At 40.2% G+C, this 18,341-nt stretch overlaps 2 protein-coding genes across 2 annotated transcripts; one reads left to right on the top strand and one right to left on the bottom strand.

Moving 5' to 3' along the window:
- Positions 1-214: 214 nt before the first annotated feature.
- On the bottom strand, positions 215-11,821 carry tspan36 (tetraspanin 36). Its single transcript, XM_030060030.1, has 7 exons — positions 11,560-11,821; positions 6,341-6,532; positions 5,946-6,020; positions 5,365-5,460; positions 4,357-4,509; positions 2,019-2,102; positions 215-1,615 (listed from the first exon to the last, which is right to left on the bottom strand). The coding sequence occupies exons 1-7, from the start codon at positions 11,617-11,619 to the stop codon at positions 1,535-1,537; spliced, it is 741 nt and encodes a 246-aa protein (XP_029915890.1). The 5' UTR covers positions 11,620-11,821; the 3' UTR covers positions 215-1,534.
- Positions 11,822-15,731: 3,910 nt separating this feature from the next.
- Positions 15,732-16,597, top strand: LOC115365178 (protamine-like protein). Its single transcript, XM_030060031.1, has one exon. The coding sequence runs from the start codon at positions 15,824-15,826 to the stop codon at positions 16,388-16,390; it is 567 nt and encodes a 188-aa protein (XP_029915891.1). The 5' UTR covers positions 15,732-15,823; the 3' UTR covers positions 16,391-16,597.
- Positions 16,598-18,341: the final 1,744 nt, after the last annotated feature.

The raw sequence follows: 18,341 nt of genomic DNA, 5'->3' as shown, positions 1-18,341 counted from the left end.
ATGCCTCACATCTAGAACAGTGCTCAGAACGTACATTCTGCAGCACTAACTTTCTTAAAAATAACCCTTGAAAGGTGTTTTGGAGCTAATTTATCATGTTCACAAGGGACCACAGATTAGAAACATTATTTTATAACAACATTACTACATCTGTGCAAGTGTCAGTGTGCTACATTAAGTTTTAAGGCAAAAGTCAAGGCAAGGAAACTTAGAATTACACCAATTATTGTGGACAGTTCAATCTTTTTTTTTTTTTTTTTTTATTTCAGAAATAAAATATACACAACCAAACACAAACTATGTTTAACTGTGACTCAGCCACACAGAGTTAACTGACCATAAAATACTAAATATTCCTTTGGCTATAAATAATGCAACTCTACATGAGACAGTGAATCATTAACTTTTTCTTTCACAATCACCAACGGCTCTAAAAGATAATACATTGAAGTCATTCATTCTAATATATTCCAAAGAATAATATCCATCTGATGTGATGAAGCAAGAAGGTTTGGTTTCCAAGGAGAAGCCTTGATATCTAAAATACTAAGTTGTTTTTCTCCTCTCACACTCTCCTTTGCTGTCACAGCAAACACAGCGGGTTTGCAGGTCAGCAGGGGAAAAAAAAGCTTCTTCAGATACCAAGTCTTGAAGCCAACAAATGCCAAACTAGTTACACCTGAATCAATGTTGACACACATAAAATCATTTCAAAATCCTGATGATCATCTGCTTGCAGCAGTTTGGAGTGTTAAATATGAGAGAGCAAGCGTGTTACCTGACACCCTAGAGAGTCAGATAATGAAGTCAACCCGTCACACACTCACAAAACTGTACAGTGACACCCAAAGAGCACTGAAAGCGTTTTTTCCAATATCACCTCTTTCTTTTTTCGAGGATGCATTTTGTTTAAAAATAATATGTTACAAATTACCGTAATTTGTACAATCTCAAAAGAAGGCAGCGGTTGTGCGAGGCACTACAGAAACGTAAGGGTGCTAAACCGTACTGTGTCATTAAAATCTGCAGAGAGGTAAATTATCCCACTGCCTCTAATCAAAACTGAAAGCCATGCTCTAGTTCAACATGATGATAAGACAAGTGTAAGGAACATTCATACGGATTTCAACGAGAGGAGCACTCCAATATGCTCCAGTTTAGTTAGTTCAGAGTTTTCCCACATAGACTTCACATCACAAGTTAAAACTTAAAATCATCTGGGACAGTGGTAACTAGGATGTTTCTGCACACTGGCGAATAACAACATCTTAGACGGTAATCAGCCAAACTGCTGTAACAGGGATGAGGGAGGTGGCAAAGGAAATCGAAAAAGTAGAAAAGAAAGAAAAAAATAACAGAGAAGAGAAGAGAAGAGAAGAGAAGAGAAGAGAAGAGAAGAGAAGAGAAGAGAAGAGAAGAGAAGAGAAGAGAAGAGAAGAGAAGAGAAGATTACAAAAGCAGTGGTTTGTGTTGGAGATTGCTCCTCTGGTGCGCCCTTTGATATTTTGCAGTCAACCCCTGACGCAGGAGGTGCTCAGGCATGAAGCGGCTGGTAGCCACTCCTCCGGCTGCTAGTTCTACAGGTGATCACACACACACTCAACATCCCAAAGAACTGCAACAAGAAAGAAAGAAAATGATAATTAGACACACACACACACACACAACGGCAACATGACACAAATAAATGAGTTATTACATTACACAGTGTCATGATTTAAACCAGATAAACACCCTGGGATCTATTTTTTCTGCAGCTGTGCAGATTAAGCAGCGGGATAAAGTCAGTGGTGAATAAAAACTCAGCCTGCTCATTAACATAAACATACACATGTTTGACACTGGCACAGAAAATTAATGCTCTGGGGAGGCAGTGCAGGGAATACATTAGGTGATGTTTCAGCTGTAAAGAGGCATCATTTGTTATATTACACGGTATGCAGATTCAAAATAAGCTGACACAACAGCTGAGCAGTTTATGTTTAATGGGACATAATGCACATTCACAGCTGTGTTACCTTAATGACGGCAAAGCCCAGGATGACCAGCATGGCATAACTCAACACATCCTGAAGGAGCATCTCCAGCTTTGACTTGCACGGCTAAAATATTCACACGCACGCACGTGCACACACACATCACACACACACACACACACACACACACACACACATAAATGTACAATATCAGAAACACCCCACTTTGTAAACTCAATTTTGATCAAACTCGATGACTCATGAACAGTAGGAGTGCTGATTTATGATGCCTGAAAAGCTCTCCTTTATAATGAGCTGAGCAAGTCCAGGTCTGCACTCCCACTGTGAGACACTTGATATATTGAAGTGCCCTAAATGTCCAGCTTTTCATGTTTCCTATAATATGGTAATATTGCAATGTAATACTGCTGACCTGTATAGGCTAAGGACTATGGACAGACTCATAACATAACTCTTGTCTAACAATTGACTAGTAGTAGAATGTGGGCTAAATAAAGCTGAATAAACCTGACTAATCGCCTCCATCATAAGCACCATGGTATATTAAAACACTAATGAGCCCATTAATCAAAATAATTAGTGCATTAATCAGCAAATATGTCTAGACCAACATGCTTTTCTTCACGTAACACATCACTCTGAATCCTAAAACAATAAAGGATTACAGTAGTTCAAGGAAATTGCTTTTTCCTCATCAGTAAGTTTATTAGCAAGCTGCTGCAGCCCCTAATCAGATCATCTGCTCTATAGAAATGAGCGGCGGGTTAAGTACAAAATTTCTATCAAGTACTTTTCTTTGGTTACTGTGCGCGCACACACAAACACACACACACACACACACAGAGATATAACATCATAACATCTTACAAACTATGTGCCATGATAGCCTAACATCAAAATATCTTGCATAAATATCACCATCCTGTGATGTCCTCACAAGCATCCCATGATGTTATGATGTATTTATTCATATATTCTTATATACCCTCATGCTCTTATTCATATACGCTTTTCTGTTTATTTTGACTCATTTTATCTTCATTTTGCAACAGATAAAGTAAGACTTTTCACTATTTATGCACATAAAACAAACAGAAATGCCATTTACTATGTGGAAAAAGCAGGCAGTCTTCAGTCATCACAAAGCTGAAGGGCTTTTGTAAGCAAGAGTAGGCAAAACCCCTGCCAGTCAATCTGTAAGCCTGAGTAAATAACAAGAAACACACCTACATAAAGTTGTTTCTGCCAAAGGGGGAACACCAATTACCGAGGCGAGGAGAGCCATTATTTTTTCACACCGTGAAAATATATTAGAATGGATTTTTTGCCTGACAAAATATTGCAGAGCATAAGTTGTTGTGAAAACTGTTAAATAAAATTACCTTCACTCACGCAACTGAACAATATCCATGTTTCTAATATCCAAAATGTGTCAACAAAGACATATTGGGGTGAGTTTACTTTTTCACAGCACTTAATTCAGTAATCCTAGTGAGTAGTCTGAACATTTTGAGGCTTGGTGTAATAACACCGTGAGCCAGCTGCAGAATACACAGCACTTAAGATGCTAATGTTGTAATATGAGCCAAGAGGAGTGTGTTCCTAGTGTTCATGTAGTGCATATGATTACATAGGCAGTATGTTGTAAAATACAGTGAACAGCTCACTAATTTGGTTCCAGAATAAATTACTTCATTAAAATACTGGCTGATCTACTAGACCATCTACACACAAAGTCCAAGGTCAAATATTAATCCACTACTAGTGAAAAATGCTCAAGTTAATGTACTGGAGCTCTTGCTTTTAAAAATAATTAAGCGGTCAAAAGTACATTTTCTTTTTAACACTTCTTTGATCACTTAATTAAGCGCTTTGATGCATTGTCTTCACTAACGCAGAGCTCATAGGACCTTTTTGCTAAAAAAATACATTTACCACCACTGGGTTAGTTTTTTGTGCTTTGCAAACAAAATGGAACAGTGGTATTTTATTTTGAAAGCAGCTGTCTTGCTTGTGCTTGTTTGACAGAACTGGATGACCTATTTCTCCTTCTATATCAAAACCAGTTGAGAGTGGGTACTGTGACTGGTTGTTCTCCTGTGACGAACACAGCGTGTGGCCAATCACATTTCAGAAAAGGAAAAAAAAAAAATCAACAGCTGATGTTGTACTGATAACCCTCATAGAAATGAAGTGGAGTCAAAAGTACACTATTTGTCTTTGAAATGTAGTGGAGTAAAAGTCAAGGCAAGTTTCTGCTCAAATAAATGTGGTTTACTACTGCGCCCACCGCTGATTCATACAGCCAGACACAGCATTAAAGTTAGCAGGGGCAGAGAGCCCTGTGTTATGGTGTTACCTCTGTGTTGAGCAGGTCCAGTTGGTCCAGGCTGCCTGTGCACTCTGTGTCCGTGATGTTTTTACAGCAGGAGCGAGGCACGGTGTTGTTATGGCTGGAGAACCAGGGTGTGGTTGTCCAGTTGGTGTAACTTTCAACACCACAGCAATGCAACTGCACACAGACACAGAGACCAAATGGATGTTAGTGAGGAGTTAAAGCAGTAAAGAGACTGAGAAGAAGAGAGGGAGAAAAAGAGAGGGAGAAACAGAGAGAGAGAGATGATATGAGAGACTCACAGTAAAATTCCACCCTCAGATGGTGGCATACATTGCTGATCTGTAACCTTCAGTGAGTTCAGGAATTATTTAGTGATCTGATGTGCTTTAACTTCCTGTTTTGGTGAACTCACTTTGCCTCCACCTGCCCTGCCTACTTCTGCTTCAGTACATTTTAAAGAATGACTTTTGACAACAGCCACAGGACAGAAGGGGTGTGAACTTCATTCCATTCATGCATTCATTACGTCATGAGTGAGATTGTCTCCAGTTCAGACGAGCTGTAGTAATTTAACACTGGTAACTCTGTTTTTTCCTGTATGATTCTTAAACATCTGTACAAAATGAAGCATCTAGAAAGAAGCACTTTCATTCTCACAGCTGAGCAAATGAAATCTAAACTTTCAATGGATACTTTTTTCTGCTATCAAAGTCTAATACATCTGTGCTGCAAATATACTGATTTGATGTGACTTTGTTTGTTTGGACAGTTTTCTGCCAAAACACAAAATGGGTCCAAAAAATATGCGGTGTGTCACCTGTTACCTCCTTTAAAAACAAGAGTGAAAGAGCAAGAGACTAAGAAATGAAATGAAAGAGCAATAGTGAAATCAATGCATGCAATCAAGGATGAAAGAAAGAAAGGTCATGCTTTGGAGCGAAAGCAAAACTGAAGAGGATCGGGGGCTGTAATGTGTGAGAGAACGAGGGGGCTAATAAGAAGCTGGGACTCAGGTGGACCGGCACGGACCTGAGTCTGCAGGTAGTCTACAGCTCTGGTCTCAGAGCTCTTTCCGTCGTACTTCATGAAGACGTCGTTCATAGAGCGCTGCAGGTCTCCATTTATCTACACAGACAGAATATGAGAAAAACAATGTCTGATAATCATGTGGCAACAGTGTGGCAACATGCAGTGTTGTTAATAAGGCATTATAAATCAGCATAACAGAATTGGGTGCAATGTACTCAAAATAATCAGATAAGAACATTGCTCTCAGGCAGGTGTACAGCAAATAACTTCACAAATTCATATTTTAAATCACACATTAATGAATTATAAAGCATGTTGCAATGTACCTCCAAGAGATTTATTATTTGATGGGTACTGGTTAATAACTTGAGATTTTTCATAAATCATTAATGTAGTCTATTACTTTGTCCATGAATGACACCTTCAAACTTCATCAATCCCAAACAATGCTGATTTCATAAGACTTTTTTTCTCCAAAGATTAGATGTTTTATGCAATCTTAGAGACTTGTGCTTGCTTTTGCCATATAACTGGATGGGTGCATGCTTAGACAGTATTGTGGGGTAAAGACTGTATCTTACCCTGCTTTGGTAGATGAAGCCCAATACCAAGGCAGCAACTTCAGCTGCAAACATCACCAGGATGATCAGCAAGAACTGGAACAGACACACAGAGAGAGGTTTTTTAAATATAGTGAGAGTGAAACAAATTAAAAAGAGAACCGAAAGCCAAGCAAGAGCTAAAGATCAAAGCTTGTGGCTTGTGATCTGACAAAAATAGCCTGTGTTCCTTCGAAGTTTCGCTTTCACCGTCACTAAGCATCAGACTGAGAAATGTCCAGCAAAAATAGTCAGACTATGTAGCAGGCAACAGAGAGGACGACTGAGGAACAAACTGCAGCTCTGTTCCCCTGACTTGCATCACACACACACACACACACACACACACACACACACACACACACACACACACTTACAAAGCTAAGGCCAATTTTGGACTCTCGAATTGTGGCGCAGCATCCCACCAGACCAAAGATGAACATGACCACACCGACACTGATGATGATAGCGGCTGGGATCAAGGTGTACTTGTCCTCGAGGAAGTTCTCAAAGTTGTTGTAGCTCCTGATCACATAGACACCCACGTAGGTCAGGGCCGCTCCTGCAGCCTGAAGAACACGAGAGCAAAAACAGACACCATGCGTCACACATCATCTAAATGCAACAAGTTCCCATTAGGACTGGGCGATAAACAGATTCAATTGGATTTATGATTTAAACTGATTAAAAAAACAAAACAAAACAAAACAAAAAAAACAGCCAAATCCTAAAATCGAGATTTTGATGACATTTTTATAATGTTATGAAAGCAGCTGAGCACACCCTTAAATAATTCACTCTTCTACACAGAATGCGCATGCCCCCAAATGTGTGCATGCGTCACCAGTCACATGATCATGCTAAGAATCCCATCAGTCAGTAGTTGTACGTAGTGAAAAAATAAAGATCAAAATCATAAATAATAAAAAGATATTTTATTTGCTGGCCATATCAACCAGCCCTAGTTCCCATACATATTATCAATACAGCAACTGTGCTTTTTGAGAAGTTAGGATTAAGATTATGCCTACAGTTACGGGTCATGAGGAGAATAAACACTTGATCTTCTTATTTATTTAGTTGGATCCTTGCATGGGTTATAATTAGCTTCCAAAGGGAATATATTTAAAATATTGTGTGACACAAGTTGCTCCATTTTGCTCTATGTATGACACATAATTCATAAAGTAAAAAACTTACATCTTTTTGTTTGTGTAATATTCCGTGCTGAGCCAAAACAACAACATGTATGCACCATGGCTGGTTTATGTGTTGCGTAAAATGTTTTCTATCGTCTTGGCTGCAACAGCTTTTGCTCCAGTGGAAGAGATTTCCTTTCTTTTGAAAATGTGGTTTTGTCAGACAGCAGGGAGGTTTCTTCAAATTAATTCAGTGGCATGGAGCTTGATTCAATAGCTGAGTGGAGATACCATTGATTAAGCAGCAGTGGTTTCCCATTAGTTTGTCTTTCAATTGAATATTTGGGGTTAGTCAGTTAGTTTCCCTTTTTTTTTTCAAACTGGTCAAAGACATCAAGACATCTCAGGTCATCTGGGGCCGGTCTGTTATCTGTTCCCAGAGTAAAAATAAAACATGATGAAGCAGCATTTAATTATTATGCAACAAAGATCTGGGGCAACCTTCCAGAGGAGCTGAGACCTGCACCAAACTCAGACTGTTCTTTCACTATCTTTTGCTCTTGATGTTTTATATCTCGTACTAAAGACTGTCACCTTTCAGTGCCTCAGTGAGCTACAGATAGTCTTTTTAAACAATGAGGCCAATTAAGACTGATAGAACCTGACAGTCTACAGTTTTTTACCTCATAGCCATTTTTTAAAATCTCAAATCCATAATCTTAAAGCGATGACTCAAAAGAAAAACAAACTAGCATCACCTCAGCATTCAAATACACGTTTACCTGGCTTCAATTCCCAAAAAAGCATCTTTGAAATGAGATGAGTCTAGTTCAGCTGTAATTGGGCTGATCAAAATCACCTTGGTGCCAAGATGCTTACAGTATGCAAAACGAATCCCTGCTTTCTTCATTTGTTTACTCTGTGCTCTGCGTTTTCTTCTGATCTCTAATGTGATTTCTTTCAAAAATACAGGAAAAAGTAATTAATAACTCAAAAATTACCAAGAAATCAGTAAAAGTTACAAGAAAATCACCCAAAAATGATCAAAAATAAAAATATAACAAAATAAAAAAGTAAAAAGACAACCAATGAAATGACCTGAAATTAAGCAACCAAAAAAAATCCTGAAAATTTAAGAAAATAATAATAATGATGTAGCACCTCCTTTTTTAAATTTTCAGTCATTTCTTAAGTCGCTCATTGCCTTTTCCCCATGTTTTTGAAAGAAATCAAGACGATTTGCTTAGGTTTCAAAGGAGGAAATGCTTGTGAAACACATTCAGATGCTCGTCACAAACATTTAAACAAGAAATCTGGTGCTGATTTATATATCTAAAGAGATTCATGCTGTGTTTGTGTGTATTTCTTTCTCCATAAACACAGTGCAGGCTGAAGTCTTTTTGACCATTATCCTGATTGTGTTTTTAATAAGTTACACAGATTCATATTGAGGGATTCACTGCCAGCTTTTCTAGGTGACAATGCTGAGAGTGTGACATAACAAAACACGAAATGACTCAAGTTTAGGTGAATAAAATATAATTTTAACATTAAGTACCGCCATATTTAATACAAACTGCCCCTGCTGGCGGCAAAACTCTGGTAGCTGTTTTTGCGTCTGTGAGACTGAAGAATATTTGGAAATAACAGATCAATGAGTGAAACATGCTGAGACAGATTGTTTAAAGGCTGCTTGTACAAACGGCGCTGAACACCACATAAACAGCTTTGTTCTCCTTTCTCCCAGTTCGATCTCATGATGAAGGCGATGTGTAAAAGAACACGGATGTTATCTCATATGGAGTCAGATGTGGATTACACATGAAGTCACACCATCTACGTGACTTTTCGACAAGTCATGCTTTGGAAACTCAACTCAAAAATCATGAGACTCACTGGGAGAGGCATTTTTTCAACCATGGGCCCTACCAAAGGAAAACAGAGTGACTAACAGTCATTACTTCACATTCGTCTGATACCTTATTCTACTCTGCTACTTGTATTTGTTTGACTCTCTGGTCTCTGAACTCCAAATTTTACAGGGCTGAAAGGGAAAATGTGTGTACAGTACTAACTGTGAGGAAAACAATTACTCAAAAGCTTTTTCCTCATTATCAATACTGCAAACTCCACTTGATTCAATTTCTGGCCTGCAATAAAACAAACATTTTGCAATGAGCCAAAGGGAACACCCCTGGCAGATGGAAATATTTCTCCTTGACAAACTGGGCTGCTGATCAAAACCACAGGAGTAATGCTAATCCAAACTGCAAATGGGATTCCATACAGATGAATGGGGCTGCTGACTCAAGCCCTGATTTTTACATATTAGCTGCTCTGGTTTTTCCTGCACTTAGCACAGTGGACAGTAAGATCAAATTTATTGGGAAGAGGTGAAACAGCAAATGATTTTCCCACATGCACGGCACATGTAAAATTTGTGGCACCTCGGTGATGTCAGTGCCCCTAAATTATTTCCCCTTATGCATGACGGATGTAAATTTTGCAGTATATAGGGTTGTCAATGCCCTTCTTCATGTCAAAAACCTGCTGTCTGATTTTGCTTTTGGCGGCACTACTCAGCCTGTAGCAGCTGGGTGTGTGTGTGCAGCCTCCGAGTCATTCCTGCTCTCTTCCCCTGAATCCCCTCCTGGTCCTGCTTCACCGCATGACTCACTCCTCTTAATCACTCCGTAGTCACGGGATCTCTCTGGACTAGTTACCCCCTCCACCCCCCCCCAACATCCTTAATCTCTCCAGGAACTCTGATCTTGTGCCTAAGAAACAAGACAAAAGGGGCTTACAAAACGTAGTGAGATGTCCAAGGACCCTCCTCGCCACTTTGCTGGAATGTGAGGAAATCTCTATGGCAGTAGTGTTTCGGAAACAGTGTGAGGACCCAAAAAGGATCTTGTGCCTGTTTTACAGTCAGTCGACACATGATAAAAGCCACTTGTTTGCTGGCATTAGACTTAATTTGGTTGGTAGTCTCTATTTGGTTAAATTTGATAAGGGTGTTAAAGAGCAGCCTCATATCATAAAGTGCATTTTTTTGACCTCTGACACTTTGACAGACCATTCAGGCCTCTTCCTTGCCCAAACTATCACTCAGAGTATTTAAGATCTGGACTAGAGATGTTCATTATTTCATTCTGGTACATGGCCTTGGTTTGTCTAAAGCTTGAGTGTGGGTTTGAGTTTGCCTCATCGTGCTTCATCAACAGACAGCAATCCAACAAAGTGCATTACTGATCTAGGCACATGAATAAAAGATTAGAAGCTGCAGATATTAGAAAGCCACGGCTGCGGGCTGCATGATGCGCAGTCAGATCAGGAAGTGTGGCGACAAATTGTGAGATGAGGCTTCTGTTGTAATCCTGAGGTGATGAGAACTTCTGTCTGCTGCACACAGGCAGAAACTTTACAACATTTTTTGCAGCTACTGGTATAAGACTTTTGCTATAGCAGTCCAAGCACTGAGGAAAGTTTTGAGTGATGCCTCACTGGGGAGATAAACAACACTGGAGTGTCTTTAGAAGATGATGATGGATGGTGAAACACATTAAACTCCTTTAGATATCGATCTTATAAATAATCCATCTATCTGAGATAATGCTTGAAAGAGATATAGATATAGAAGCTGTGATAGGGAACAGGAAACAGAAAGGACTATTTGAATAATATTTATAAAAAAAACCCATTGTTTTCCTTAGCCAATACACACACACGGCAGATTCTATCTCAACTCTAATCAAATTGCAGAAACAGCCAGACACAAAGTTCACTGTGTCCATTTCCTCAGTTAGAGACAGGAGAGCAGCTCAAAGGCCAGCTTGACAGCAGGCTCTAATGAGAAATGACAAGGTTGACAAACCCGGCAAAATAACTAGAACTAACAGTTTGACATGGTAAAACCAGAGAGGGGTTCGAGGCAAATCTGTCTGAGTGACTCACGGATTGAGCTGCTCTAGACATGGTCTGGGAAAAGATGACTGAAGTCAAAATGTGACAAGAAAATCAGTCATGTGTCTCATCTGAGGTCAGGAGGGTGTTTATGGATAGAAACTCGCAATTTAAAAAGAACAAAATAATCTAGACTAAGTTGGATAATGGTGCAGGAACAGAGGGTGAATATGCCGCTTTAAAGAGATATATTTAGATTCGCCCAATTGCATGAATGAGGAAGTGGGTCTACGAAACATACTGTGCAGAACTTGACCTGTCTGTGTCTGATTTGAAGGGTGAAACTAAGCTCCTGCTGCTGATGTGTTTACAAACTGCAGCTTGTTTTAAAAAAGATACATGCAGCTGATTAACTTACTGGATACAAATAACAGGCAGCCAGCATCACAGCACCTGCTGCAGTGAGGGGAAACTCGTTCGGTTTTCTTCCCCTCCGAAACGGCAGCGTCACGCCTCACAGGGAGAAAAGACGCCCAGAATGAAACCAAACTCACCCAAAATATGAGGCTCAGGAGCAGCAGGATGGCCTTGGACGTGATTACCCCGCAGTCCATGTTGGCTGACAGCGCTGAAGAGGTTGAGGAGGAGAGCCTTGCGGTGGCTGGTCGCTGCTGCGCTCCGATACTGTGGCAGTGTGTGTTGTCTCGTCTTGTTTTGATCACAAGTTTCTGACTGCAGAGCTTTCCGGCGTGACTGGCCGCCGCTCCTGGAAAACGGTCACATGCTCTGCCCAGCCGCGAGGGGTCCTACCGCCTACCTGATCTCACCCCGGCTCCCAAATCTCTCGAGATGTTGCGCAACACGGCTCGGGTTTCATATGGATGGCGAAGTGCCAAATGTCAGTCCAAAACGGGACAAATAGCGTTTTGAAAATGTGACGCTGCTCTGACAGAACGATTGCTGTCAGTAAAGAGAAGCTCATTGTTGAATTTAATATTTAATTTAATAAAGCCACACGACTATGTTTAGATAAAGAACGTCAAGAAATATATATATTCTTAAGAAATGTACAGAAACGTTTATGATATAATTGCATAAATGCACAGTGGTCTGGTGTTTTGATGGGCTTTGCTTTGCTAAGAATAATACCACTTAATACTCACTGTACAACACTGAAAACACTGATTCTCATTTCGCACCGAAACCATCTCAAGACAACATATGCAGTCACAGTTGCATTAAGTGGTAATAAACTAAAATACAGTTTTATTGTCTGTGGCTGTGTTTTATCACTTGGTGTGATTCAATTGCAACACAGCGGTGAGTGATTCAGTGGTATCTTACAGTGAAAATTATTTTGGTCCGAGGACTTTTATTTTTAACTCACCCACCTAATCATGAAGATGGCAGCTTCATAAACATTAGAGTATGTGTGAAAACAACATGAAAGGTAATTAAATGAATTACTGATGACTGTAGATTGTTGTGCATCTATACCTACTGCTCATAAGTTTGTAAATGTAATGTTGAGTAAAGTGTGAATTGCTTAAGACAGACAAGTTAGGCTTTTCACCTCCTCTGGACATTTGAAAGACCAAATCAAAACTTTCATTTTGGTTAAAATGGCCTTATGGTTTGTTCACACAGTCAGTACACAGTAACATGAACACAGCACAAACCAAATGAGCACTAAACAGTACTCTTCTGACCAAGATGAAAATAATCACTTATGATCATTTTATAGGCCTATGACTCGCCACAATAATGCAACCATGCGACACAATCAACAAATGGTTTAAGGAAGTGACTAATTTCCTTATTCTTTTTTTAAAATGTAAAGTAGTAGGCTAGTCATTAAAGGAAAACCACAGCACGACAGCATAACAATGAATCTAGAGGTGTGGCATAGGATTGCTGCTGCCACCCTAAAAAGGGCCTTGCCTCTCCAGCTGGCACCCTAGTTTTGGGCAATCTACTTTGATTTAAAAAAAGAAAAAAAAAAAAAAGACGGTCGGAAAAGTATAATACAAACACTCTAATGTCTGAATTCAAGTGAAGGCAGCACGGTGTGGAAACCTGTGGAGTTCAAGAGGGATGAGACACTTTGTCACTATCTGGCAGACGTCAAAGGCCTTGGTTGGGCTTTCTCTGTATATAGTCTTTGCATGAATGTATACAATGTAGCATTAGAGTGGAGCACAGAAGACACTTGAACTGATACAACGTGTATACAGTGTATCAGCTGAACTGCATACAGCAGCTGCATACGCATTCACAACAGTACACTATTATCCACCTTCCAAGCCTGAAGAGAGAAAGCCAAGGCCATTGACTGCTGTGGGACAGAAAAAAAAAAAACAGTGTAGTACATCCTTTTGGACATCGGGGGCAGTGGTGAGCACTTGCGAAACAGAATAGAACATTTTTCTCAACAACAATAATAATAGGCAAATAATGATACCAAGTTTCCACATGTGGATTATTAAACCTTCAACCATCTTAATTATGTGTCTTCCTTGTCCACCGTGATTCAGATCTTACGTCACTCCCGCACATCAGGTAACATGACAGATATTTATAGGTGCAAAAACACACCGGTGATGTATTCAGTGGCAGCTACAGCATCAGAACATTGTAAGTACAGTGTAAGTATATACACGGGCTGTCCTTGTTTGTTTGTTCGTTTGTTTTATTTTATTTCCTTTTTTCTTTTTCTTTTTTAACAGTTTTAAAATCTTCTTCTATCTCTCATTGCTGAAGATAAGTTCTCTTGACGTCACCCAGAGGCCAACAAGTTCATTCACTACAGCACACCACTGTCCTCCTGGGTACAGTTTTACTGTTTACAGACAATAGAGATGGGGCACGCACATCCGAAACGAGACAGTCGGATCCCAGACAGACAAAGCAACAATTAGAATTAATGTAAAAAACAAACAAACAAACAAACAAAAAAACAACAACATAGAAATTACCCAGTGTTTAATAATATGATCAGCACCCTGATAAAAAAAAAAAAAAAAAAAAATCAATATATGTGATTGGGAGCTTTGTACAGTTCAGTGTGCAGGCTTCACGTTCATCACAACACAAATCAAAAATAAAACATGCTTTTATTCAAACTCATGTAATTATTCTGCTCTCTCTCTCTCTCTCTCTCTCTGTGTGTGTGTGTGTGTGTGTGTGTGTGTGTGTCAGACCACGCCTGATTATTATAGAAGAGGCGCTATCAGGTTCTGCCACTAGGTAGCCTACGAGTTACTTTTCCCGCTCTCTCTTTCTCTCTCTCTCTCTCTCTCTCTCTCTCTCACACACACACACACACACACACACAAACACATACACACACGCGCACACACACACGCGCACGCACGCGCGCTCTCTCTCTCGCGCGCGCACACACACACACACACACACACACACACACACACACACACCAATAAAATAAATAAAAATAAAAACACAGCAACAACAAAAACGCCATGCGTTTGTTGATGCATTTCACAGCAGGGCTCGTCAAATCATGTTTCAACTGGGCTGGGGTGAAGATTCATGAGCACAATGTAGTAGGAGAATGTACAGTTAATAACAGAAGGCCCATGTTTTCATCTCACCATTGATAATTCAAATCATAAAACAGTTGATCAATTCTAGTTTAAAGTGAACAGTATCACGTGACAGCCATGTTGAGGTATATTCGTCGCCCATGATTCAGAATATTTAAGCCTCTGGTATTTCACTGTGGCTCTGCTGCGTCCATGCCTCATAATTTCATTCTGAAAATCTAATTTATGACAGAGAGACAACGCAGCTCACAGCTGGGCTCATATTTACAAACATATCACAGCGATTGCACTGATAGGAGAAGTTTATAATGGCATCTATAAACTCATCACAGCAGCTTCGAGATAAATAAAATAAACGAAACGTTAAGATGCCTAATAGCGTCTCACAGATATGTGGTTTATCTTGAGTGAAAAATTGAAAAGGCCCGCGTCTCTCTCCTCGCCCCTCCTCGCAAGCTGATAACTTGGCTGAGGTCCATCTCCCGCCAGACACCACAAACACACAGCAATGCCTATTACCAAAATACAAGACATAGTCAAATAATACTTTAATTTTACTGATTAAAGTATATTTCACCAAATGCTGTCATAACAAACGTATTATTCTCTCTCAATTCATGAAATGATTTTTTATGCCACTGTTTAGTCACCACTGTCGAAGGTCTGAGATGGATTGTGTTTCTTTGCTCATCTTTAAATGGATTTAATTACCAAAAACAGCTCAAATAAAATTATGTTTTGGCACTAATATATCGGGCATGTTGTTCTCTCAGTGAGTGCAATTGTAGAAGTTTGTGCTAGATTGTCTTGAGGGTGCAACTTTGTAAAAATACTCCAAATACACATATTTTACACTCCACTTGACCACTGCCTGTGAACAATTGCTTAACAAAATTAATGTAATTTTTATTAAATATTATAATTAAATACAAATATATAAACTTTGAAACCTGCTGATTGTTATGGTGTATTTTCCATAAGGATGTGGGGCATTTTTCGAATTAATTTTAAGGTATAATTCGGTCGCAGAAAACACAACTTCTTCAAGTTTTGGGTCACAGAGCAAGAGGCGCACTGTGACAGGGGAGGTTGAATCCACACGGTTCTCACGGGTGCTTTATAAACCATGAGGCTGTCCAGAGTGTCAACAGAGATAACACTCTCTTCTCCATCACACACACTCTTTCTCCCTGGGCTACTGAACCTTGACCCAACTCACCTGGTCCTGAACTATAGTGAACTAGGAACTACAATGTCTTCTGCTGCGATTAGTTTGCCTCCGGCGTCTCCAGCCAAAGCGCCGAAGAAGAGATCCAAGTCGGTGAGGAGGAATACGGGCCCCACTGTGTCCGACCTGATCCTGAAGGCAGTGTCTGCATCCAAGGAGCGAGGCGGCATGTCCCTGGCTGCCCTGAAGAAGACTCTGCAGGCCGGCGGATACGATGTGGTGAAGAACAAAGCCAGAATCCTCATCGCCATCAGACGCCTGGTAGCCAACAAAGCTCTGGTGCAAACCAAAGGCAGCGGGGCGTCGGGCTCCTTCAAGGTGAACAAGAAGCCTCCCACACCTCGGAAGAAGAAGGTGGTGAAAAAGAAGAAGCCTAAGGCAAAGAAACCCAGGAGGGCGAGCGCCAAGAAAGCAGCCGGAGGCGCCACGCCGGCAGCCAAAAAGTCACCAAAGAGAAAGAGAAAGACAAAGACAAAGGCAAAGAGTCCCAAGAAAGCCAAGAAACCAGCCGCGGCCAAGAAGCCCAAGAGCCCGAGGAAGACCAAGCGCAGGGTCTCCAAATCTACCAGAGCCAGGAAGGCCAAGAAGTGAATTCGACTTACTGAACACTAAATGCTGTCCAAAAGCATTTCTGGAGGAGATAGTTCTGCATTTGTGGACTGCACTTAAGCGTTCAACCCATGAACTGGTGTGCCTTTGCGTTTTTCTATAATAGAGAACACTGCACCTGCTGTTTTTACACTCCTCACCACAAACTGATGTGATGTGGTCTCTTTAATGAATTAGCATTGCCATTGTGTGAAATAATAAAAGCTATTTTAATTTAAACTTGTTGTGCATTTGCATCCTTGTTTGTGTACTGAATAGTCAGATGGCTTACACGATATTTTTGTGTTATGGTTTATAAATAAGAGCAATTACCTGCAGTCAAATTCAGGACCAGTACAGACCAAGTTCATGAGTCAAGTAGCCTAGGTTTGAGATTTGATAGTTTTCCTCAGGTAAATTACCTCTACAGCATTTTTTGGGCAAGCGACACATACCATATTTGCGCGCGCTTGGTGAAAAAAAATGCGTTGGTTTATTTGAAACACGGTTCATGATGACGCAAGGCGCTGCAGATGGAGTGGCGCTTTGGGCATCATTACGCATCGTTACGCACGAAGCGTCGGAGTACTAACCCCCTGATATCACACGAATCCGGTTCTAGTTTGCGATTCTAATTTGTTGTGAAGTTGCACACGACAAGAACATTTAATTTTTCTCACGAATTAGAGTAAATAAAAAAAGTTTGCGCATGCAGGCCTAAGAGAGTGAGCCACACATCTGTCACAACCCACTTGTCTTCTGCATGCCCCATCAAATCATCGGATATGATGATTAACCTAATAATAATAATAATAATAATAATAATAATAATAATGATAATGATAACTGTTATTCTTATTGGCAGCAGCAGCAGCAGTAGTGGCTCATGTTTTTAATTTACCTATGTCTCTGTTTTTTTTTTTTTTTTTTTTTTAACTATTTCGGAGGCAGGTTGACAGCATCAGCAGCTGACTAGGCGGCTTCAGACTGTACAAACAGCTGCTCGCAAAAACCTGAATAATCATCCCTGACAACATTGAGAAGTGGAGGGCGTGACCAGACACGTTCGTTGGGGTTTTCCTCTTATCTACAGCAGAGGAACCGGTCATGGGTTCAGTGCACATGCGGCGATAGCGACCCCAGCCCGGTGAATACTACCTTTCCTCGAGATTAAGATTGAATTTAGACAACAGAGGACTTGATAACAGAAACGTCGAGTGCATTTTGCCATTGCGTAAGACCAGTAATGAAAAGATGGACTAGCTATCACCTCCAGTCAGTGATCATGAGGCAAACAAACGACCGATGATCAAGGTTTCTTACTCCAATTCACTTTATCTATCAAACCTCTATTCCGAAACTAAAAGGTGGCATGAACTAATTTCAGATATCTTTCATTATAAAGCTCTCCAGTTATCATGATGTTAAATGGACTGGTTGGGAAATCATTTTAAATTGGAAAACAGCTCCAATATTTTAACTTAAGTTGTAGTCTAAAGAACTTGGGCAGGCACAGCAAAGCATTTTGACAGAGGGAAGCTGAGTAACTAAAGGTATACCTCAAAATCAAAACAAAAATGCCTGTATAGATGAATGATTTTATGGCTTTGTGTTACCATCTACTGGACAGAAGCAGAAACAGCTTAGAGAATGAGGTAGTAAGCTTGCTGATAAGTATACAAGGTGGAACTATGTGGTGCATAACTCATGCACTTGTGTCCCAGTTTCTCCACCATCAGTTTTCACTTGCCAAACTGCTCTAGGTCTGTACTGCACCTTGTTTTGCTATTTTTATCTGTACAGCCCATCACACTTGGGCATCACAGCTCATATTTGATAGTTATCAGTTGACTCAGTCAGAAATCCCCACTGACGCACCCTCATGTGACAAGATACCAATATAAGCAAGTACAGACACTTCCCTTGTTTCAGATCTCACTGTAAAAAGTGTAAC

This window comes from Myripristis murdjan, chromosome 9 (genome assembly GCF_902150065.1).
Source record: "Myripristis murdjan chromosome 9, fMyrMur1.1, whole genome shotgun sequence".
NCBI classification, from domain to species: Eukaryota; Metazoa; Chordata; class Actinopteri; order Holocentriformes; family Holocentridae; genus Myripristis; species Myripristis murdjan.
This window is presented reverse-complemented; position numbering and strand designations above follow the sequence as displayed.